The sequence below is a fragment of the Staurois parvus genome, unplaced genomic scaffold (assembly GCF_062004578.1).
Source record: "Staurois parvus isolate SC_StPar_1 unplaced genomic scaffold, SC_StPar_1.0 ptg000783l, whole genome shotgun sequence".
In the NCBI taxonomy this organism is placed as follows: Eukaryota; Metazoa; Chordata; class Amphibia; order Anura; family Ranidae; genus Staurois; species Staurois parvus.
In genome coordinates this window covers 2,725,682-2,751,724 of record NW_028318579.1, presented here as the reverse complement: position 1 = coordinate 2,751,724, position 26,043 = coordinate 2,725,682, and the positions used below count along the sequence as shown (strand labels likewise).

The 26,043-nt window shown below is 44.6% G+C and overlaps 1 protein-coding gene across 1 annotated transcript in view; it reads right to left on the bottom strand.

The window, feature by feature from the left end:
- COL22A1 (collagen type XXII alpha 1 chain) overlaps positions 1-26,043 on the bottom strand; it is a 665,084-nt gene that overhangs the window by 570,751 nt on the left and 68,290 nt on the right. Inside the window, exon 2 of the mRNA XM_089654647.1 lies at positions 3,960-4,106. Coding sequence (XP_089510773.1) covers positions 3,960-4,053 — 94 coding nt within the window. The 5' untranslated portion in view covers positions 4,054-4,106. The remainder of the gene's footprint in view (positions 1-3,959; positions 4,107-26,043) is intronic.

Below are 26,043 nucleotides of genomic sequence, written 5' to 3'. Positions count from 1 at the left end.
GATGCCGCTACTCAGCCTGATGAACTGATCCAGCCCGACGATCCTATTAGGCCAGTTGACTCGATGCCCGCTGTTGATCCAGATGATCCGGTACCTGACCCAGTGCCCGCTGTTGTGCCAATTGACTCAGAGCCCGCTGTCATACCTGGTGACCCGGTGCCCGCAGTCTTGCCAGACGACTCGGTGCCCGCAGTCTTGCCAGACAACTCGGTGCCCACTGTCGTGCCTGGTGACTCGGTGCCCGCCGCTTCGCCTGAGGGCCCGAGACCTGTCGCTCCATCTGGGGGTCCGGCGCCCGCCGCTCCGCCTGAGGGCCCGAGACCTGTCGCTCCGCCTGGGGGTCCGGCGCCCACCGCTCCGCCTGAGGGCCCGAGACCTGTAGCCCCGCCTGGGGGTCCGGCGCCCGCCGCTCCGCCTGGGGGCCCGAGGCCTGTCACCTCGCCTGGGGGCCCGAGGCCCGCCGCTCCGCCTGGGGGCCCGGCGCCCGCCGCTCCGCCTGGGGGCCCGGCGCCCGCCGCTCCGCCTGGGGGCCCGGCGCCCGCCGCTCCGCCTGGGGGCCCGAGGCCCGTCGCCCCGCCTGGGGGCCCGAGGCCCGTCGCCCCGCCTGGTGGCCTGTCGCCCCGCCTGGGGGCCCGAGGCCCGTCGCCCCGCCTGGGGGCCCGAGGCCCGTCGCCCCGCCTGGGGGTCCGGCGCCCGCCGCTCCGCCTGAGGGCCCGATGCCTGTCGCCCCGCCTGGGGGCCCGATGCCTGTCGCCCCGCCTGGGGGCCCGATGCCTGTCGCCCCGCCTGGGGGCCCGAGGCCTGTCGCCCCGCCTGGGGGCCCGAGGCCTGTCGCACCACCTGGGGGTCCGGCGCCCGCTGCTCCGCCTGAGGGCCCGAGACCTGTAGCCCCGCCTGGGGGTCCAGCGCCCGCCGCCCCGCCTGGGGGCCCGAGGCCTGTCGCCCCGCCTGGGGGCCCGAGGCCCGTCGCCCCTTCTGGGGGTCCGGCGCCCGCCGCTCCGCCTGGGGGCCCGAGGCCCGTCGCCCCGCCTGGGGGCCCGAGGCTTGTCGCCCCGCCTGGGGGCCCGAGGCCCGTCGCCCCGCCTGGGGACCCGAGGCCCCGCCTGGGGGTCCGGCGCCCGCCCGGGGGCCCGGTGCCCGCCGCCCCGCCCGGGGGCCTGCTGCCTGCCGCCCCGCCCGGGGGCCCGCTGCCTGCCGCTCCGCCTGGTAGCCCGATGTGCCTCTGCCCGGAGTCCTGCCCGATGTGCCTCTGCCCGGAGTCCAGCCCGATGTGCCTCTGCCCGGAGTCCAGCCCGATGTGCCTCTGCCCGGAGTCCAGCCCGCTGTGCCTCTGCCCGGAGTCCAGCCCGCTGTGCCTCTGCCCGGAGTCCAGCCCGCTGTGCCTCTGCCCGGAGTCCAGCCCGCTGTGCCTCTGCCCGGAGTCCAGCCCGCTGTGCCTCTGCCCGGAGTCCAGCCCGCTGTGCCTCTGCCCGGAGTCCAGCCCGCTGTGCCTCTGCCCGGAGTCCAGCCCGCTGTGCCTCTGCCCGGAGTCCAGCCCGGTGTGCCTCTGCCCGGTGTGCCTCTGCCCGGAGTCCAGCCCGATGTGCCTCTGCCCGGTGTACCGCTTCCCGGAGTCCTGCCCGGTGTGCCAGTCTTTGATATCCCGCCAGTTACCAGACCCGGGTGGTGGAACATTTTTCCCAGCTAGGACTGTTTGGAGCGTCCTGAGGCCGCTCCTTGAGGGGGGGGGTACTGTCAGGAATGGACTGGCCAGCAATGGTGGGACTCACCTGCCATTTGATCTGCAGTACCAGGGCTGGCCAGCGGATGCTCCCAGCAATCAGAGACTCAACTTTGCAGCCAGCTAACACCTGGAACTGATTATGCTGGGGTATTTAAGGGATGGCCAGACCCACAGACTCTGCCTTGGTGTTGTGTTTGTCCTGGGCCCTGTATCCTGTTTCTGTCCTGCATCCTGTTTCTGAACCGCTGCTGACTTCTCCTGCTCTGATCCCGGCTCGCTCCTGACCATCCCTCTGCCTGACCCTCTGTACCACGCTGCTTGCTACTTGTTCTGATCCCTGGCTTGTTACCCTGACCATCCCTCTGCCTGACCCTCTGTACTACGCTGCTTGCTACCTGCTGAACCTGGCCTGTGACCCCGACCAATCTCCGCTTGCTCCCCCTGTACCTACCTGCCCTATTGATATTGACCCGGCCTGCCTGACGACGCTTGCTTGTATGTACTGTTATCTGTGGGTGGTTGGTTTGGTTTGGTTTGGTTGCACTGTATTATGTTTTAGTATTGCACTGCATTTATGTTTGTATTGTTAGTGTTAATAAATTATATTGTTTATAACATATCTGAGGTCTGCGTTTCCCTGCGTCAGCCACACACCTCTGGTCACACCTGGGAGCCCTGACAGGAACATTTCCCAATGGTCCACAAGCAGCAAAAAATGACCTCAAAGCAGAAGAAGTACCTGGCCAAAATGGCAGGAGTCCCAACGCTTCAGTTGTTCACAATATACCAACCCAACACACTTTGGTGGCCAAAAACGTCCCCCTTCATCAGGGCTTAAGATGTAGTCTGAGCTTTACAGGACTCAAGATACTTAGCTCTAGCAATCGATATGGCCCTCTATGAGTTACATCTCTGCCAGTGCTATTAGCAGTGGCCAATTGTGTCGGTTTTATTGGCATTGCCAACAAAACTCTCTTGTTATCCCTGATGAAGTGGCAGGCTTTTGGTCCCTGAAACATGTTGGTTGTATTGTTAACCATTAACCACTTCCTGTCCGGACGCTTTTACCCCCTTCCTGTCCAGGGCAATTTTCAGCTTTCAGCGCTATTAACTTTGAATGACAATTGCACGGTCATGCAACACTGTACCCATATGAATTGTTTACCATTTCTTGAGACGGATAAAACTTTATTTTGGTGGTATTTATTCACTGCTGGGATTTTTATTTTTTTTGCTATGTAAATGAAAATGTGCAAAAATTTTGAAAAAAAAGTGTTTTTCTCATAAAATTTTGCAAATAAATAATATTTCATCATAAATCTTGGCCAAAATGTATTCCGTTTTTATCTTTTTAGTAAAAAAAAAATAAGCCAAATTAGTTTATAACCAAAAATTATAATTTTTAAACTTTTTTTTTTAAATTTTAATTTTGTTTATATTATTTATTTTTTATATATTTTTTTTTTTTTACATACTGTCACCCTAGCAGTACTGTACTACTTGTGGGGAGTGATGAAGATCTTTTTTTTTTTTTTACACTGGTTGCTTTTACACCTATAAAAGCAATAATTTCTCTTTCTCTCTGTCTGCATTCTTGCAGCCATTGATAACTACTGAGTGAGCTGTGATTGGTCACAGCTTGTCACATGGTACAAGGCTGTTGTGAATAGCCTTGTACCATGTGACCTCTGTGATCATTCACAGATTTCACACATAGTAAGCAATGATATCAGAAGTGACATCTTGCTTACTACTTTGCATGTGATCACTGATTGGCCAGTACAGAGGTCCCGTCCCACGATCGGTGTTTCACTGTGTCCAGAGGACACAGAGGGCACCGGATCGCGGTGCTGCGAGCTCCCAGGGATCGCCGTGCTGCGCGCTCCCAGGGAGCGCGCACAAGCAGGGTGCAGGGAGGCCATTTATAAACAGCCACCTGACCCTGCACTGCAGGGGGTTAAAGCAGTTTGGACTCATTTACCATTGCTGTGTGTTACTCATTCCGCTGGTTTATGCTTTGAGTTACTTTTTGGGTACCCATTGTTTCATGCGGGCTGCCTAACCAGAGCCAGTGAGCTCTCTTGGCCTTGGAGCCTGGAGGCTTCTGGTAGCAAAAAAAAAAAAAAACTAAAAAACCTGGCAGAGGTTTTACCATTCCCCACTCAATTAAAAAAGGTACGCTTTACCATAGTGTTTTGAACCTAGACCCTTCACCCCCCTATTTATGGTGACATACCTGCTCTTTGTGCCTGAGAGTGTCCACCTCCAAACACCAGGACCAGTATCAGCAGCACCAAAGGAGGTATTCGATATTCTTGTCCCTTCCGCATTCTTCCTGTCTTGTCCAGCCGTACAAGGTGATGAGATCATTTAAAATATTCACCTGTTTAAAAAGAAAATCATCATTTATTAAATGTTCTTCATTTGGGGCCAAACGTTGGTGTCAATTTACAAGACGTAATATTTTCAATGGCATGCTTTATTGGTTCATTTTAACAATTATACTTTTTCTTTTTTTTTTTCTTTACAGCTTGCTCCTTTTATGAAAGGTTTTACCATGCAGATCTGCTTGATTTACTGTATGTATGTTATAATAAAAATGTTTGCTATAGTCTGCATGTTACAGTCAGTTTACAATCCCAAACTCTACAAAAGATTCCACCCAACAGCCACCAGATTGGCCACCAGTCCGGTGTACCTCACTCAAATTGAATGTCAATTTATAATAACAAAGTAAAATATTTCTTATATTTAGGAGATTTAGGGAAAGTATAATTGTTGGACTAATATACACTGCTCAAAAAAAGGAACACTTTGAAAACACATCCGATCTCAATAGGGGAAAATCTCCTGCTGGATATCTATATTGACATGGACGGGGTAATGTGTGAGGAACGTAAGGATGCCCCATTGTTTGATGGAGATGACAATTATCAACCTACAGAGGACTGAATTCAAAGACACCCCGAAAAAATGTGGAAAAAATGATGCAGCAGACGAGTCCATTTTGCTGAAATTTAATTTCAGCAACTCAGAATGGTCCTCAGTAGTTTGTATGGCCCCCACGTGCTTGTATGCATGCCTGACAATGTCAGAGCATGCTCCTAATGAGACCACGGATGGTGTCCTGGGGGATTTCCTCCCAGATCTGGACCAGGGCATCACTGAGCCCCTGGAAAGTCTGAGGTGCAACTTGGCAGACCGATAGGCCGAAACATGACATCCCAGAGGTGTTCTATTGGATTTAGGTCCGGCAAGGAGGAACCAGGACCCACTGAACAAGCATAGGGTCTGACAATGGGTCCAAGGATTTCATCCTGATAACTAATGGCAGTCAGGGTGCCATTGTCTAGCCTGTAGAGGTCTGTGTGTCCCTCCATGGATATGCCTCCCCAGATCATCACTGACCCATCACCAAAACGGTCATACTGAACGATGTTACAGGCAGCAGAACGTTCTCCATGGCTTCTCTAGACCCTTTCACGTTTGTCACATGTGCTCAGGGTGAACCTGCTCTCATCTGTGAAATGCACAGGGTGCCAGAGGCGGACCTGCCAATACTGGGGTTCCATGGCAAATGCTCTATGGTGTCAGGCAGTGAGCACAGGGCCCACTAGGGGACATCAGGCCCTCAGGCCACCCCATGAAGTCTGTTTCTGATTGTTTGGTCAGAGACATTCACACCAGTGGCCTGCTGGATGTCATTTTGTAGGGCTCTGGCAGTGCTTATCTTGTTCTTCCTTGCACAAAGGAGCAGATACTGGTCCTGCTGATGGGTTAAGGACCTTCTATGGCCCTGTACAGCTCTCCTAGAGTAACTGCCTGTCTCCTGGAATCTCCTCCATGCTCTTCAGGCTGTGATGGGAGACACAGCAAACCTTCTGGCAATGGCATGTATTGATGTGCCATCCTGGAGTTGTACTGCCTGTGCAACCTCTGTACGGTCCAGGTATTGCCTCATGCTACCAGTAGTGACACTGACCCTAGCCAAATGCAAAACTAGAGAAAAACAGTCAGAAAAGATGAGTAGGGAACAAAAAATGTCAGTGGCCTCCACCTGTAAAACCATTTCTGTTTTGGGGGTTGTCTCACTGCTGTCCATCTAGTGCACCTGTTGTTAATTTCATTACCACTAAAGCAGCTTAAACTGATAAACAACCCCCTCTGCTATTTAACTGACCAGATCAATATCCCAGGAGTTTCATCGACTTGATGCTATACTCTGATTAAAAAGTGTTCCTTTAATTTTTTGGAACAGGGAATATTGGTCCAACTATTATATGTATACAGTTGCAAGAAAAAGTATGTGAACCCCTTGGGATTACGTGGAGTTTTGCATGAATTGGGCATAAAATGTGCTCTGAACGTCATTTAAGTCACAACAATAGAAGAACACAGTCTGCCTAACATAATACTGCACAAACATTAGATGTTGCCATGGTTTAATTGCACATAACATGTAAACATTCACAGTGCAGGGAGGAAAAAGTATGTGAGGCCCTAGCTTAATGACTTCTCCCAGAGCTAATTGGAGCCAGGAGTGAGCCAACCTTGACTCCAATCAGTGTGATGATATTGGATGTGTTGCTGACAGCTGTCCTGCCCTTAAAAAACACACACCTGTTTTGGGTTTACTGGTTTCAAGAAGCACTGTCTGATGTGAACCATGCCTCGCAGAAAAGAGCTCTCAGAAGACCTGCGATCAAGAATTGTTGACTTGCATGAAGCTGGAAAGGGTTACAAAAGTATCTCCAAAAGCCTTGATGTTCATGTGTCCACGGTAAGACAGACTGTCTACAAATGGAGAAAGTTTAGCACTGTTACTACTCTCCCTAGGAGGGGTCGTCCTGTAAAAATGACTGCAAGAGCACAGCGCAGAATGCTGCATGAGGTAAAGAAGAATCCCAGAGTGTCAGCTAAAGACCTACAGAAATCTCTGGCACATGCTAACATTTTTGTTGACACATCTACAATAAGGAAAACATTAAACAAGAATGGAGTACATGGGAGGACACCACGGAGGAAGCCATTGCTGTCCAAAAAGAATATTGCAGCACGTTTGAAGTTTGCAAAAGAGCACCTGGATGTTCCACAGCACTACTGGCAAAATATACTGTGGACAGATGAAACCAAGATTGAGTTGTTTGGGAAGAACACACAACACTATGTGTGGAGAAAAAAAGGCACAGCACACCAACATCAAAACCTCATCCCCACTGTAAAACATGGCGGAGGGAGCATCATGGTTTGGGGCTGCTTTGCTGCCTCAGGGCCTGGACGGATTGTTGTCATTGATGGGAAAATTAATTCCAGAGTTTATCAAGACATTTTGCAGGAAAACGTATGACCATCTGTCCGCCAACTGAAGCTCCGCAGAGGATGGGTGATGCAACAGGACAATGACCCAAAGCATACAAGTAATTCAACAAAACAATGGCTGCAACAGCACAGAATATGCCTTCTGGAGTGGCCCAGTCAGAGTCCTGACCTCAACCCGATTGAAATGCTGTGGCATGACCTTAAGAGAGCGATTCACACCAGACATCCCAAGAATATTGCTACACTGAAACAGTTTTGTGAAGAGGAGTGGTCCAAAATTACTCCAGATCGTTGTGCAGGTCTGATCTGCAACTACAGGAAACGTTTGGTTGAGGTTATTGGTGCCAAAGGAGGGTCAACCAGTTATTAAGTCCAAAGGTTCACATACTTTTTCCTCCCTGCACTGTGAATTTTTACATGTTATGTGCAATTAAACCATGGCAACATCTAATGTTTGTGTAGTATTATGTTGGGCAGACTGTGTTCTTCTATTGTTGTGACTTAGATGACGTTCAGAGCACATTTTATGCCCAATTCATGCAAAACTCCACGTAATCCCAAGGGGTTCACATACTTTTTCTTGCAACTGTATGTGTATATGTATATGTGTATATGGATATGTGTGTGTGTATATATATATATATATATATATATATATATATACATATATATATTTATTTTACAAATAACATTTGACACCCGACAAAGGATCACCAGAGTTACCTAAAGCGAGAGGGCAGCAGGAGGTATTACCTTTCAGATAACCTCTTGAACCTCGGGGAAGTGTCACTGCTCTGAGTCACTATTGTGTTTGTAAATCTCAGCTTGAGCTACCGAGGTCTATACACACCAGGAAGAGCAAAGGAAATATAGAAACATGAAAGAGAGACTAAAGCACTACATTTCTAATTATAATAAATAAAAATATAAAAAAACAGAAGAAAAAGCGCTGTGTAAATTGTTGGTGCTGTATAAATTCCTATAATAAATAAATAGAATAATACATGTATTTAAAAAAAATCACTACATTCCCTTAACAACACAAATTGATTCAGCAGCTCAGTGTTTCAAAGAAATCATATTACCAACCATACACTATCCATCTAAAGCCGCGCACAAATTTTAATAAAAAATTACAGATGTGAATTGAGATCTGTAATGGTAATTCTATCCAGAAAACACTGAAAATAATGTCAGGACTTTATTTTTGGCTTGGCTGCACTTGGAACCCCTTTCTCATATTCCTTGAAAACTCCCCCTGGAAATGTATTAAGTTCTGGTTCCTTGCATGTATGTTTGATATACAGAATATATGTTTCTATATTTCCCAAGGAGGCCGATTGGGATCTGAGAAAGGAATAAAATGCTATCTGCATTTTAAATATGTTTACCATTTACTTTTCAAATGAATAAAACATATTGTTGAGCATTGTAAAAATATTTGTACTGAACAATGGATTGTTAGGGGCAGATGTATGGGAATGTATATATTTATGTGTATGAACTACACTTTGAATTATCACATACTTTTCCATGTGATTTTAAGATATTTATAATAAAATATTTTTTCTCTATTTTACATATGGTTGATTTAGTGTATTGATGTAAAAAATTCCATGGCAGCACGTTGTTGTTCCCTTTTTGTAAATTTTATAATTCTAAGAATTTAAATTTGGATTTCAAAGAGCATGGGGTTCATGCAGGTCCTGACTTGGGAGGAGAAAAATTAAAAGAAAGTGAAAGAAGAAAAGAAAAAAAAAAAAAAAGACAGAAGTCTAGAAAAAAATCTAAGTGGCAGTATACAAATAAAAACCAAATACACCAAAAGGAAAATATTTAAAAAAGGAGGTAGATTTAATGGACCACTTGGTCTCTTTTCTGTTGTCAGAAACTAGACTACTGTTTGTTGAAAAATAAAAAAAATATAGTGTGTGTGTATATATATATATATATATATATATATATATAAAAAATAATAAAATATAGTATATATATATATATATATAAAAATAATAAAATATAGTATATATATATATATATATATATATATAATAAAATATAGTATTTATATATATATATAAATAATAAAATATAGTGTATATATATATATATATATATATATATATATATATATATATAAATAATAAAATATAGTATATATATATATATAAAATAATAAAATATAGTGTATATATATATATATATATATATATATATATATATATAAATTATAAAATATAGTATATATATATAAAAAATAATAAAATATAGTGTATATGTATATATATGTGTGTGTATGTATATATATATGTGTGTATATATATATATATATACATATATATCTTGATTTTACTGTCCTAACACAGGCTTTACTGTAACTACATTGTGAAATCAAAGTCTACTTTTTTCTGCAGTTCAGATTCCATGGATCCCAAAACATAACTTAAAATAGAATTAAGAAGTTGAAAAAAAAAAAACTGAATTTAATGTAAAACCAAAACAGTGTCAGACCTGTAGCACTGTTGGCATGTTTCTATAGATACATTTCCCAAAAAAGTCCTTTAGATAGCAATGAAGGTTGTCCAAATCTGATACAATGTAACCTTATACCCGAGTCTTTGTTTTATCACCCTTGTGTATATTTTAGTCAAAGCCAAAATGATAAACATGAGCTCATCTTCAAAGCAAGGAGTGGAAATGACCTCAGGAGATCTTGTTTCTAATTTTACGTGGAAAAAGGACTCTACAGAGGTATTTGACATCACCCGAAATAGAGGATCCTTTTCATGATGTTCTAATCAGCCCATGTCATAGGTGAAAGGACCAAAAAAATGTTCTTAACGGAAATCTGTACTGCTAGATTAACGAGGGGTGCAGAGTAACCGGATGAGTTACAGAGAAGATAAAGGAACCACAAAGCCCTCCAGTAAACCAGTGTGAAACACAATATAGCCTTCTTAAAGACGATATCTTCTTGTCTCATTGTCATCACTAATCCTAAAAATAATGTGTGTATTCCTAGTGGGTGAAGCTATGAAAATCATTCCATATTGACCCTGGGTCAACTTTCAGGCTTGTTGGTCATCATCATGAACTCTGGTGGTGCTGAGGGGGGAGAGCTGTACTGAGAGGTAAGAATTGTACTGGGGGGCTGTAGTGGGGGGGAAGGAGGACAAGCTGTACTAAGGAAGGAGAACTGTACTGAGTGGATCGGAGTGGAGCATCTACGAACTGAAATAACCTGTCTGACCAGATCCCTAACAGAAATCCCTTGGTCAACTACAGCAAAGTTCAGTAGGTTAGGCCCCCAGCTTAAGCATAGCTGGAACCTCGGTGAGCAAAGCAGAAATGCAGCCAGACTGCCCAGAAGAGCAGTAGCCCTTCAGGTTGGGATCTTCTCCTCCTGGATAAGTACTTCTCTGCTCCAGACCTCAAACTATTTGTGCACACACCCAGCCACCTACTGAGCACCCTCCTGCAGGGATTGGCTGGGACCACATAAATATTCAGGTTGCCTATCTGGCTCTCCCAACCTATTACATTCAGAATGCTCTAGAAGGCAGGGGGAAGCAGTCAAACCTACAACCAGTGAGACACAGAACAGCCCAAAATAATCACAAGCTGATTACAGCAGAGCCAAAAGAACTAAATCTAACTAGCAACCAGGGGCGGACTGACAACTCATGGGGCCCCGGGCAATAGGGGATCATGGGGCCCCTGTGTCCTCACCCACACTCAAACCACACCCAAAAAAGCCTAAGAAAGGTACCAGGGGCATCTCATGGGGTCCCCTACTGACCCCAGGCCCTCGGGCAGTGCCTGAGTGCTCGAATAGTCAGTCCGCCCCTGCTAGCAACCTAACTAGGATGGTTCTACAGACATTTTTGACTAAACTTAGGCTTTGCTGATTACAGAGCTGCATTAATTTGTCTTTTATATCTTCCTAGAATTCAACGTTAATCAAAATATACCCAATCAAGTGAATAACAAAAATGTAAAGATCAAAACATTTTATGTAAAAACTGTCTATAGCTTTGGAAAGATCACTGCTGATCAAAATACTCAACAGCATGACTAGGGTTGGGCATGATATTTGAGTCAAACATAAGTTTGACTCTAATGACTATTTTTATTGAGAGAGCTAAAATGTTTACTGTTATCACCAATCAGGAGGAGAGGGGAAATCTTCCAATGGGGACACCTATTCCAGTGACAACTGTCTAAAAGGAGATGTTCCTCACGTTGGAGAGATTACCTCTTACTTCCTATTACACCATATGACCAGAAACCCAATCATTACACCTATATGAACTTGTTGGACATCCAATTCTAAAATTAACTCCATTAATACGGAGTTGGCCTCCACTTGTGGCTTTAAGCCTCCAGTCTTCTGTGAAGGCTTTCCATGAGATTTTGGAGTGTCTGTGGGAATTTGCACTTATTCAGCCAAACAAAAATTTGGTTGATGATTCACCCCATTGCTGTTCAATATTTTACTGCAAAAAAACATTCCTCTTGTGCCCCCATTTGAGATATTTTGCTCACTTCCTGTCCTAGTGAAAACAAACGCGATGAGGAAAAATCCCTCATATGGCTACAAGAACAGCAACAAAAGCCTTATGTGTTCTATGTTGTAATTAGAGATGAGTGAATCGAACCAGGCGAACCGGAATTCGAGTCGAATTTCAGGAAATATTCGATTCGCGTCGAATCCGAAATTTTGCCTACTTCGGGTGCGCGAATCGAATACTTCCCGATCAGCCGGCAAAAGTGTCCCTGCAGTGAGCTCCGCTATTTCTGACAGTTCTCTGACAGAAGGAACACATGTTTAGCGGTTGAAACATTGTATCTATTAGTTTCCATTTAGGATACAGATGTTTCAACCGCTGTACATGTGAAGAAGCTGTCAGAGAACTGTCAGAAATAGAGGAACTCTGCACATACACTTTTTGCCGGCTTGAAATTATTCTTATTTTCATCCTACTTCTTCTTCTTCTTCTTCTTCATCCTCATCCTCTTCTTCTGAGGATGAGGATGAAGAAGAAGAAGAAGAAGTAGGATGAAAATAAGAATAATTCCAAGCCGGCAAAAAGTGTATGTGCAGAGTTCCTCTATTCTGCAGATACACTTAGAGGAGCTCTGCAGATACACTTAGAGGAGCTCTGCACATACACTTTTTGCCGGCTTGGAATTAATCTTATTTTCATCCTACTTCTTCTTCTTCTTCATCCTCATCCTCATCCTCAGAAGAAGAAGAAGAGGATGAGGATGAGGATGAAGAAGAAGAAGTAGGATGAAAATAAGAATAATTCCAAGCCGGCAAAAAGTGTATGTGCAGAGCTCCTCTAAGTGTATCTGCAGAGCTCCTCTAAGTGTATCTGCAGAATAGAGGAACTCTGCACATACATTTTTTGCCGGAAACCGCTGTATGGAGGGAATGTCCCAGAACTGTCAGAAATAGACTATTTCTGACAGTTCTGGGACATTCCTTCCATACAGCGGTTGAAACATTGTATCTATTTGTTTCCATAAATGGATCCATTTATGGAAACAAATAGATACAATGTTTCAACCGCTGTATGGAAGGAATGTCCCAGAACTGTTAGAAATAGTCTATTTCTGACAGTTCTATGACATTCCCTCCATACAGCGGTTGAAACCGCTGTATGGAGTGAATGTCCCATAACTGTCAAAAATAGACTATTTCTGACAGTTCTGGGACATTCACTCCATACAGCGGTTGAAACCGCTGTATGGAGTGAATGTCATAGAACTGTCAGAAATAGACTATTTATGACAGTTCTGGGACACTCACTCCATACAGCGGTTGAAACATTGTATCTATTTGTTTCCATAAATGGATCCATTTATGGAAACAAATAGATACAATGTTTCAACCGCTGTATGGAGTGAATGTCCCAGAACTGTCAGAAATAGTCTATTTCTGACAGTTCTATGACATTCCCTCCATACAGCGGTTGAAACCGCTGTATGGAGTGAATGTCCCAGAACTGTCAGAAATAGACAGAAACTGTCACAGAACTGTCCTTCTTCTCATCCTTCTCCTTCTTCTCATCCTTCTTCTCATCCTTCTTCTCATCCTTCTCCTTCTTCTCATCCTTCTCCTTCTTCTCATCCTTCTCCTTCTCCATCTTCTCATCCTTCTCCTTCTCCTTCTTCTCATCCTTCTCCTTCTCTTTCTTCTCATCCTTCTCCTTCTTCTCATCCTTCTCCTTCTTCTCATCCTTCTCCTTCTCCTTCTTCTCATCCTTCTCCTTCTCCTTCTTCTCATCCTTCTCCTTCTTCTCATCCTTCTCCTACTTCTCATCCTTCTTCTCATCCTTCTCCTTCTTCTCATCCTTCTCCTTCTTCTCATCCTTCTCCTTCTCCTTCTTCTCATCCTTCTCCTTCTTCTCATCCTTCTCCTTCTCCTTCTTCTCATCCTTCTCCTTCTCCTTCTTCTCATCCTTCTCCTTCTTCTCATCCTTCTCCTTCTCCATCTTCTCATCCTTCTCCTTCTCCTTCTTCTCATCCTTCTCCTTCTCCTTCTTCTCATCCTTCTCCTTCTTCTCATCCTTCTCCTTCTCCTTCTTCTCATCCTTCTCCTTCTTCTCATCCTTCTCCTTCTCCTTCTCCTTCCTCATCTCCAAGGGCATTTAAATTAAAGGTACAGTGTTCTGCACTAATTTAAAGGCTCTCTGAAGCCTAGAAACCCTTTTAATAAGTTAACTTCGTAGCGAATTAATTCGCATCGAATCGAATTTCTTACTGGAATTCGCCGAATCAGCCGAATCGAATTTTTGAGAAATTCGCTCATCTCTAGTTGTAATCATAACCCTCGACCACTGCACCTCTATGAGCTTGTTGGATATCCCAATCCAAAACCATGGCCATTAATAAGGAGTTGGCCCCCAGCTGTGGCTTTAAGAGCCTTCACTCTTCTGGAAAGGCTTTCCATGAGATTGTAAACATTTGTGAGGTCAGGTATTGATGTTGGATGAGAAGCCCTGACTCACAATTGTCTTTCCAATTCAACCCATAGGTGTTCAATATTTTACTGCAGAAAAACATCCTACTTGTGCCCCTTTTGGAGAAATTTTGCTCATTCCCTGTCCTAGGGACCACAAAGGCAATGAGAAATAATCTCTCAATTGGTTAAATAACAGCAAAAAAAGCCAGATGGGTTTAATGTTGTAATCCTTCCCTTGACTATTGCACCTCTATGAGATTGTTGGATATCCCATTCCAAAACCATGGCCATTAATAAGGAGTTGGCCCCCAGTTGTGGCTTTAAGAGCCTCCATTCTTCTGGGAAGGCTTTCCATGAGATTTTAAACATTTGTTAGGTCAGGTATTGATATTGGATGAGAAACCCTGACTCACCATTGGCTTTCCAATTCAACCCATAGGTGTTCAATATTTTACTGCAGGAAAAAAATCCTACTTGTGCCCCTTTTTGAGAAATGCTCATTTCCTGTCCTAGGGAAAACAAAGGCAATGAGAAAAAATCTCTCAATTGGCTACAAGAACAGCAACACAAGCCAGATGGGTTCTATGTTGTAATCCTTCCCTTGACCATTGCACCTCTATGAGATTGTTGGATATCCCACTCCAAAACCATTAATAAAGAGTTGCTCCCCAGCTGTGGCTATAAGAGCTTCCACTATTCTCGGAAGGCTTTCCATGAGATTTTGGAGTGTCTGTAGGAATTTACACCCATTCAGCCAAAAGAGCATTTCTGAGGTTAGGGACTGATGTTGGAATTGAAGACTTGGCTCACCACTGGCATTCCAATTCACCCCATAGGTATTCAATATTATACTGCAGAAAAACATTCTACCTATGCCCTATTTAAGACATTTTGCTCACTTCCTATCCTAGTGACCACAAAGACAATGAGTAAAAATTCTTCAAATGGCTATAAAACAGCAACAAAAGCCTGCCGGGTTGTAATATTTCTCCTGACCATCACACCTCTATGAGCTTGTTGGATATCCCATTCCAGAATCATGGGCATTAATATGGAGTTGTCCCCCAGTTGTGGCTATAAGAGCCTTCACTCTTCTATGAAGGCTTTCCATTAGATTTTTGAGCCTATCTATTGGATTTTGTACCCATTCAGCCAAACAAACATTTGTAAGGTCAGGTACTGATGTTGGATGAAAAGACCTGGCTCACCATTGGCATTCCAATTTACCCCACAGGTACTTTACTGCAGAGAAACATTCTACGTGTGCCGTTTGAGATATTGCCCACTTTCTCTTCTAGTGACCACAAATGAGGAAAAAAATAATTCAAATTGCTACAAGAACAGCAATAAATGCCATACAGGTTTCCTACCTTTTCCCAATCTGTCCAAAATTAAAATAGTAAAAAAAAAAGATTTGGCTGGAGTTGTGTTTTAATTTCAGTGCAGCACTATCAATAGATATGGAAAACTGAAAAGGCGTGCTGAGGAATTGTTGTTCCGGCACACAATAAATAAGTAATAGTGCGAACATTTTGCCAACTCCGGCTGAAATAACATCTGAGCTCTTTCCAAAGGACCAATCGGCACAGCTCCGCTCCGCACCTCTCCAGCAGCAATAGAAACCATTGAAAAAGGTTGACATTGTGAGCCGATTATGACTCTTCACAAAAGGGAACAATGGTGCCCAAATGCACACAAAAACAGCATCACGTCAGATACAGTTTGCAAATGTGCTTTTTTATTATTCTATGAAGTGCACATTTACTGTGGGATTTTGGAAAATGAAATAAAAGGCTCAATGAGTGCTCAAATGGCATGTTCACCTTAACCCCTTGAAGTTGATGTAAATCTTAACAAAATGACATTTATTTTTTCAAAGCCCTGTGTTTCATAAAAAAGAGAATTTTTAAGTACTTGTTTTTATCTTTGATTGTTGCTGCTGATCTCCTGCAACCTATTTGCAGCCACTTTCTGTCTATATGAATTCCAGGGATGTGAAGAAGTCCCGTTTGCAGTTTGCGAGAAGCCACAGCAAACATGTGGAAGAAGGGGCTCTGGTCAGATGAGACCAAAATGGAACTTTTTTACCAAAAAGCAAAACGCTATGTGTGGCAGAAAACCATCCTGAACACACCATCCCAGGGGCGGACTGACAACTCATGGGGCCCTGGGCAATTGGGGATCATGGGGCCCCTGTGTCCTTGCCCACACTCAAAACACACCCAAAATAGCCTATAAAAGGTACCAGGGGCATTTTATGGGGCCCCTACTGACCCCGGGCCCTCGGGCAGTGCCCGAGTGCTCAAATGGTCAGTCCGCCCCTGCACCATCCCCACCATGAAACATGGTGGTAACATGACAACATGGTGGCATCATGTTGTGTGGATGCTTTTCTACAAAAAGGGACAGGAAAGCTGATCAGAGTTGATGGAAAGATGGATGGAGCCAAATACAGGGCAGTCTTAGAAGAAAACCTATTATTCTGCAAAAGACTTGAGATTGGGGTGGAGGTTCACCTTCCAGCAGGACAACGACCCGAAAAATCCAGCCAGAGCTACAATGGAATGGTTTCGATCAAAGCATATTCATGTGTTAGAATCGCCCAGTCACAGTCCATACCTAAATCCAATGGAGAATCTGTGGCAAGACTTGAAAATTGCTGTTCCCAGACGCTCTCCATCCAATCTGACAGAGCTTGAGCAATTCTGCAAAGAAGAACGGGCAGAAATGTCCCTCTCTAGATGTGTAAAGCTGGTAGAGACATCCCTAAAAAGACTTGCAGCTGGAATTGAAGCGTAAGGTGGTTCTACAAAGTATTGACTCCGGGAGGCTGAATACAAATGCCGCCACACTTTTCACAGATTTATTTTTCTATTTTGGAAACCATTTATCATTTTCCTTCCACTTCACAATTTTGTGCCACTTTGTGTTGGTCTATCACATCAAATCCCAATAAAATACATTTACGTTTTTGGTTGTAACATGACAAAATGGATTGGAAAATTTCAAGGAGTATGAATATATTTTCAAGGCACTGTACTTAACAAAATTATGGTCTCAGATGCCAGCATACTGTTGGGTTGGCTTACCCAAATAACACTTATTTCATGACTTGGTCCTGCCTCTAAATTTGTGGTGACCACCATCATACCCACTTTATGGGTTAGTCCTGCCCAGACCACCAGTGTTAAATATGTAGGGACCACCCATCATGCCCACCTAATGGATAATATTCCTGCCCAGACCCTGCCTCAAAATATGTGAAGGGCACCCATCATGTCCACTTTATAAGTTTGTGCTACCGAGAAGCAGCCTCTATATATACTGTGACCACCCATCACACCCACTTTATGGCCTGGTCCTATCCAGACCCTGCCTCTAAATATGTAGGGACCAACTATCACGTCCAATTGATGGGTTTGTCCTGCCCAGACCCTACCTACCTTAAAAACGTATGGGCACCACCCTTCACATCCACTTTACAGATTGATCATACCCAGACTCTGTATCTGCTGGGATCACCCACTACCCTTCATATCAACATTACAGGTGGGATCACCTATCACGTCCCAATTTATGGTTTGGTCCTGCCAAGACCCTTTCTCTAAATATGTGATGGCCAACTATCATTCCCACTTTATGGGTTGGTCTTGCTCAGGCCCTATCACTAAAATATGTGGGCACCACTCTTCACATGCACTTTATAGGTTTGGTCCTACCCAGACTCAGTCTCTATTTATGCTGGGATCACCCATCACGCCCACTTTATGGGTTGGTCCTGGCCAGACCTTACCTCTAAAGTATGTGGGCACCACCCTTCACGTCTAATTAACAGCAGGTTGGTCCTACCCAGATGAATCCTCTATATTTGCTTGTATAACCCATCACATCCACTTTTTTGGTTGGTCCTTTCTATATCCTGTATCTAAATATGTGGGGACCACCCATCATGCTAACTTTACAGTTATGCCCTACCCAGACACCATATATATATACTGGGACCACTCATAATGTCTACTTTATGGGTTTATCCTGTCCAGACCCTGCCTCTAAATATGTGGGGACTCCACATCACATTTTACTGGTTGGTCCTACCATTATGCTTACTCTGTATATATTCTGGAAACACCCATGACACCCACTTAACAGGTTGGTTCTGCCCAGAACTTGCCTCTAAATATGTGGGAACCATTCATCGTGCCCATTTTTCAGGCTGATGCCACACAGACACCACCTCTTTATGTACTGGGAACACCCATCATGTCCACTTTATGGGTTGGTCCTGCCTAGAACCTGCCTCTAAATATTCGGGAACCACTCATTACAACCATTTTTGGGTGGACCCTAACAAGACACCACCTTTATACAGTATATGCTGAAATGACCCACGACATCCACTTTATGAGTTGGGCCAACCCAGACTCTACCTCTAAACATGTGGGGAAGATTTACTCACAACCCAGATCCCTGCAATTAATGCCTTTTTGAGTTCCTATGCATTTGCAGTAACTCAAATGATACTATGGACATTGCCCAGGACACAACAGCAGGGCAGTGGAGCCAAGAGAAGGGACTATCCGAGCAAATCCAGGACAGTTGTCATACACTCACCAGCCACTTTATTAGGCACACCTTGCTCGAACCCCTTTTTGCCTTCAGAACGGCCTTAGTGGCATAGATTGAACAAGGTGTTGGAACATTCCTCAGAGATTTTGGTCCATATAGACCTGATAGCATCATGCAGTTGCTGCAGATTTTTCGGCTGCACATCCATGAACCATTGGTACAATGCAGGATGGATCCATGCTTTCACGTTGCTTATGACAAATTCTGAATATGCCATCTAAATGCCACAGCTGGAATTGAAATCAGACCAGGTAACATTTTTCCAATCTTCTATTCAATTTTGGTGAGCCTGCGGGAATTATAGCCTCCGTTTCCTGTTCTTAGCTGACAGGAGTGGCACCTGGGTTGGTCTTCTGCTGCTGTAGCCCATCTGCTTCAAAGTTCGACATGTTGTACATTCAGAGATAATATTCTGCATACCCTGGTTGTTCAGAGCGTTGAGCCGTGACCGTAACGTCATCACGGCCTGGCCATTCAAATGGTTGGAGAAGACCAACCCGGAAAAGAAGATTGGGTGGAGATGCATGCCATCACACTTATAAAGGACTGTCCACCACTGGGAATATAGGCAGAGAGGCCACTGTGCGTCCATTCAGAGCATTGTGCCCCGACTGTAACGTCATCGCAGCCAGGCCATTCAAACAGCTGGAGACGAGGAACCCAGAAAAGAGGATTGGGTGGAGATGGACGCCATCACACTTAAGAACCGCCTACCACTGGGAATATAGTCAGAGAGACCACTGTGCGTCCATTCAGAGCGTTGTGCCGTGACCGTAACATCATTGCGGCCTGGCCATTCAAACGGCTGGAGAGGACAAACCTGGAAAAGAAGATTGGGTGGTGATGGACGCCATCACACTTATAAAGGACCGCCCACCACTGGGAATATAGTCAGAGAGACCACTGTGCGTCCATTCAGAGCGTTGTGCCACGACCGTAACGTCATCGCGGCCTGGCCATTCAAACGGCTGGAGAGGACAAACCCGGAAAAGAAGATTGGGTGGAGATGGACGCCATCACACTTAAGAACCGCCCACCACTGGGAATATAGGCAGAGAGACCACTGTGCATCCATTCAGAGCGTTGTGCCGTGACCATAACATCATTGCGGCCTGGACATTCAAACGGCTGGAGAGGACAAACCTGGAAAAGAAGATTGGGTGGAGATGGACACCATAACACTTATAAAGGAACACCCACTACTGGGAATATAGTCAGAGACCACTGTGTGTCCATTCAGAGCGTTGTGCCACGACCGTAACGTCATCGCGGCCTGGCCATTCAAACGGCTGGAGAGGACAAACCCGGAAAAGAAGATTGGGTGGAGATGGACGCTATCACACTTAAGAACCGCCCACCACTGGGAATATAGGCAGAGAGACCACTGTGCGTCCATTCAGAGCGTTGTGCCGTGACCATAACATCATTGCGGTCTGGCCATTCAAACGGCTGGAGAGGACGAACCCAGAAAAGAAGATTGGGTGGAGATGGACACCATAACACTTATAAAGGAACACCCACTACTGGGAATATAGTCAGAGAGACCACTGTGTGTCCATTCAGTTTGTTGTGCCGCAACCGTAACGTCATCACGGCCTGGCCATTCAAACAGCTGGAGAGGACAAACCCGGAAAAGAAGATTGGGTGGAGATGGACACCATAACACTTATAAAGGACCGTTCACCACTGGGAATATAGTCAGAGAGACCACTGTGTGTCCATTCAGATCGTTGTGCCGCAACCGTAACGTCATCACGGCCTGGCCATTCAAACGGCTGGAAAGGACGAACCAGGAAAGGAAGACTCAGTGGAGATGGAAGCGCCAAGAGCAGTGAGAGCATGCTGCTGCATGGATTCGTCTGTCATAATGTGCTAGTATGCAGCGCACACACTTTTTTAAAAAATTAAGGCATTTACTACCACTTTAATGATAAATACATTTCATGTTGTATTAATGAATACTGAGCTGCATTAATTAATGTATTTTTGATATCTGCTGGATTTCATCATTACACGCCTGATTAAAATCACTAAAGAGTTAAAAAAAAAGTCCCATAACCTATATCAATGGAACTCATAAGTGTTCTTAAGAAGAAAAAAGTTCAAAGCTGAACAGAAAAAAAAAAAAAAGAAAAAACAAATACAATAAAAGTATATCCTCATTTGTCCCCTGGGGCTCCCAAAGCACCTCCTCAACCGCGTAAACAATTGTAACACGCGGCAGCAAAGCATAATAAGAGAAGGCGCATAAAACGCTTCTCACCGTATAGCTCCATAGCGGAGGGCGAAGCTGGAGCAATACGTACAAAAGATCAATAGAGGATGTCGGATGCGGGGCCGCAGCTGGAGTCAGCTCGCTGTAGATGGGTATTATGGAGGAAATAAAGAACGCTCTATTAACAAAGGCACTCTAGAAGTACATCGAAGGGGAGTCAACGCCTTTTTTCCTTTTTCATTGCTTTGTTGGTTCCCCGTTTTCATCTCCAGAACCATGGGGGTTGTAAAGGAAAACTCCGGGCCTTGCCTAGAACTCAATAATAACTACATGAACGGTTTTTGGAAGGGGAAAAAAAAAAACTCATGTTTTTCTAAAAGTGAACTCCGGGCACAAAAACATTCATCGATATATATTCCCAGATGGTCACAAAGGGTATCAATGCACTTTGGGTGCACCAAATACCTTTGCAAACCTAGTTATTACCTTGTAAATGTAGTGAAGACATCATCACTCGGCTGTTCATAGCTTATCCAAAGAGCAGAGCACAGCAGGGGACAAGAGGGGGTGGATACAAGACCAGTCACCCTATACGCAAGAAAGAGCAGCACTGACTGGTCTTTATCACTGGAAGTTCCTCCAGAGGGAAAACTAGTATGCAGATAAGGAATTCTATTTTTTTTTTCATTTTGATGGGGTTAAGAGCCTAATTAAAAAAAAAAGTCTCTTACAGCGTCTTTAACCTCTTCACGCCGGCCAAATGCAAATGTGCGGCCTCCCGGCGTCTGGGCCTAGACGCCGAGCGGCCCCACATTTGCGTTCTATTAAAAAAGAAAAACATATGTTCTGAGAGCGCGCGCCATGCGCGCTCTCAGTACACATGCCCGGTACTCATGGAAAGGTCCCGATCTCCTTTTTCGATCGGGACCTTTCCCGATCATGTGACCGTCGAGACGGCATGTCATTGCAGTCACATGACCCTAAACCCCGCCTCCCGGCTTCTGAAACCCTTAAAGGGCTGGGAGGCGCCGGCACCAAGGGGTTAAATAAATAACCCCAAAGTGATAAATCATTCCTTCTTCTTTGTTCAAATTCTTTCTGTTCGTGATTCCTACTCCTTTATCCACTTGTTACCCCTCTAACTACTTGAAAATCGCCTCGTAACACATTCCAACAGCAAAATTCTCCCACAAAATATACTATTCTTCTGTCCTTCCTTTTCCAGGTGATGGACCCTCCAAAAAGATCAAAATACAACATGATATCTCGATTCCTCAATATGGTGCTCTCTTGTGCTCCCTTCACTCATCTGTATTGCCACCAGTGAAAAGTGAATCCACACTCCACCACCTCAAAGACCATGCGCCTTACTGGACTAGGGGATAAGGACCTCATTGCCCCAACCCTGGCCTGGTGGATGACGGCGGTCTGGGGGAGAGGCAGCGACGTATTTACCATGAGGCAAACAAGACGTTAGCCTGGGGCAGCAATTTCTTGGGGGGCAGCGCCGCCCCCCCAGAAGGAATGACACAAGCTGCATGGACAGGGACCTGGAGAAACACTGCCGGCAATCCACCAAGCTCCACCAGGCTGCTCGCTGCTGGAGTGTGGCCGACTGCTTCTATCTAGCCTGTTGAGGTTAGTTCTTTAATCAGGTGGTTCCGGGGTTGGGGGTTGTGGTGGGGGCAGTGGGTGGATGCGATGGCTGAGAGGTTGTGGTGCCGCCCCGCAGGGAGGGGCAGAAATTTTAGTGTTGTCTAGGGCAGCACAATGAGTAAATACACCACTGGGGAGAGGGGGGACTTATTGGAATTTGGAAGCCTCCTTTAGAATAAGAGGGCCCCCAGATATCCTGCCCTTCCAATAAGAGTGAGTTAGGGGTATCCCCTTGTTACTCATTCAAGTAAACAAACACACGCACCTTTTCTATTTATTTAAAAGTCCTTTTTTATTTATTTATTTATTTTTTAAATTATCCTCCCATTCAAAACCAACATCAATTGTTCAGTATTGTACAGTTCCGGCCAAATGTTTTGAGAATGACCCAAATATTAATTATAAGCACGTGCAGTCATCATTGCTTTGCACAAAAAGGGATTCACAGGCAAAGATATTGCTGCTACTAAGATTGCACCTAAATCAACCATTCATCGGATCATCAAGAACTTCAAGGAGAGAGGTTCAATTGTGAAGAAGGCTTCAGGGCGCCCAAGAAAGTCTTGTATAACTCCTCCCAAGAGCCAGCCTACTGCTTTCATCAGGACTGAGGGTTCTTGAGAGGAGCACTGGGAGGCTGTGATGTTTTCAGAAAGCTATTTACAACACCTTGCCACCCCCTCCCACCAGCCATGAGCTACCTGCATTGCAGAGAGAATCACCGAGACCCAGTGATGATGTCTCCGGGACTAAAATGAGATATGTAATAAAAAAATAAATCATTAACATATCAACGAGGGGAAAAGAATGAAGGAAGGGATAAATATGTATATTTCCACAGCTAAGCGTAAGCCAATCCCAGTATTCAGAATTTGTTGAAGTTGTTTGAAATATTACGACTTCATGGCCGACTTGTACTGCATGGGTACATCATAGCTCTTGTCACCAAGATAATGGAACCATTAGGGGCCATCTAGGGGTGTCATGGGCCAATGGCACTGTCTGTATTTATTTGATCAGCTGCTATAAAATTGCAAGTTGTTGGCCGGCATCCCTTCCAAAGTTTTCCCTGGTCCGTAGCCAACCTAGCCCTGTCCTTGAGACCATCCTCTGATCCCAGTCAGTATTACACCCTCTATTTCTGAAGATAGATGGCTATATGCGGCCTGGCTGCAGCTCAGATACTTTGCTGCAACGCATTGCTATGTGAACCCAGAATCCCAGTGTAAGCTGATATTTTGGGCTTTATGGTATATATATATATATATATATATATATATATATATATATGTGTGTGTGTTTGTAAGTGTGCATGTGTAAATGGATGCAGCTTAAAGTACATCTTAACCCAATTACTAGAATCTTATCTAGGGGTTAGCATGTAAATGTAATTTCAAAAGCTATAATTTTCAAAAGCTGTGAGTGGCTGTTTTTAAAGGTCAGAAGCTACAGGTCCACCATGTTTGCTCATGGCACACACCAATACACCAATTTAATTGAGATATACTGTATACACTAAGGGGAGATTTACTAAAACCGGAGAGTGCAAAATCTGGTGCAGCTCTGCATAGAAACCAATCAGCTTCCAGGTTTTATTGTCAAAGCTTAATTGAACAAGCTGAGGTTAGAAGCTGATTGGCTCCCATGCTCAGCTGCGCCAGATTTTGCACTCTCCAGTTTTAGCAAATCAGCCCCTATATGGCCAATAATTGTGGACATCCGACCATCATTTTTACACTATACTTGAATTGAATGGGAATGCTGACTACAAACCAGGTCTTCTCATCCAACATCGGTACCTGACCTCACAAATAGGCACAAAAACCCTACAGACATTCCAGGAATTTGGGGAAAGCCAAACGAGTGGGGGTGGTTCAGGGGCGGACTGACAACTCATGGGGCCCCCGGGCAATAGGGGATCATAGGGCCCCTGTGTCCTTACCCAAACTAAAAGAAAAACTATGAAAAAGGTACCAGGGGCATCTTATGGGGCCCCCTACTGACCCCAGGCCCTCAATAGGGGATCATGGGGCCCCTGTGTCCTTGCCCAAAATCAAAAAAGCCTATGAAAAAGGTACCAGGGGCATCTCATGGGGCCCCCTACTGACCCCGGGCCCTCGGGCGGTGCCCGAGTTTCCAAATGGTCAGTCCGCCCCTGGGTGGCAGATGAGGCTTCAGGAGGTTAAAGACCCCTGATGTCTCATTAAAAGAACCTGTTACAAAAAAGTATGACATAAGTCACACCCAAGCACATAATCTCCCCCCTAGCAGGTTTTGAACCCCACCTTTAGATCCCTTTCACCCAGGCGTTCCATTTTTTTCATCAATGCAGTCACGTTTTTACCAAGAAAAACAGATCAGTTTTGCATCAGCTTACATCAATTCACATCAGTTTTGCATCAGTTTACATCAATTCACATCAGTTTTGCATCAGTTTACATCCGCTTTTCATCCATTTTTTTAATCTGTTTACATCCGTTTTTCATCCATTTACATCTGTTTACATCACTTTTTGTCCGTTTACACCTGTTTTTCATCTGTTCCAGGTTTCTTTTAACAGAAGAAGAAGGGAGTTTTCTTCCATTCAAAAAAACGGATGTTAACAGATGCGGACATTAGCGGATGTCAACAGATGATCATCCGCTAATCCAGGGCTGGGCAACCTGTGGCTCTCCAGCTGTTGCAGGACTACAAGTTCCATCATGCCTCTGTAAGTCATAGCGTAACTGTCAGTTTTGCAATGTCTCATGGGACCTGTAGAGTCATGCTTGTAACTTTCAGTCTTTGCAATGCCTCATGGGAAATATTTCCACAACAGCTGGAGAGCCGCAGGTTGCCCATCCCTGCACTAGTCCATAGAAATACATGGGGGTCCGTTTTTCATCAATAAACAGACAGATGAAAAACAGACATACAGAACACCTGTGTGAAAGGGGCCTTACATACACTCACATATGACCGTAAGCACACATGTGTACACACAAAAGCGATGATTGCTACTACACATGTTACATATAGCTATGCACACCAGAGTGACAGCAAAAATTCTAAACTGATGGTCAACTCTAACTGATGACCTTCAGGGGCTTTTAAAGTGTCACCTGTAAAAAAATTGAGGGTACTGAAATTTGTCACCATTTCATGGGTGCACACAATTTTAAGTCTTGACATGTTGAGTGTCTATGTATTTATTTATTACAAGTACTTATACAGCGATGTCAACCTATGCAGTGCTTTACATATATAATACAAATTTACTTGGCGCAACCTCATCTTTTATATTTTGTAAAAAAATCAGGTAATATATTGAATGTGTGTTCCACAAAATTAACTTTAGTGTGTTTTTTACTGACATTTTGTGTTTGCTAAACCATTGCGTTAATATTGTGTGAAATAAAAGATTACTCCAGGGTGTCTGCTTTCAGAAAATAAATACAGTTTTTGAAGTTTTAGGTCAAATAAATAAAAATGACTTTTGAAATTAAATTAGCATGTTCTCACAATCTTCTATGAGTTTTAGGGATAGAGTTGACT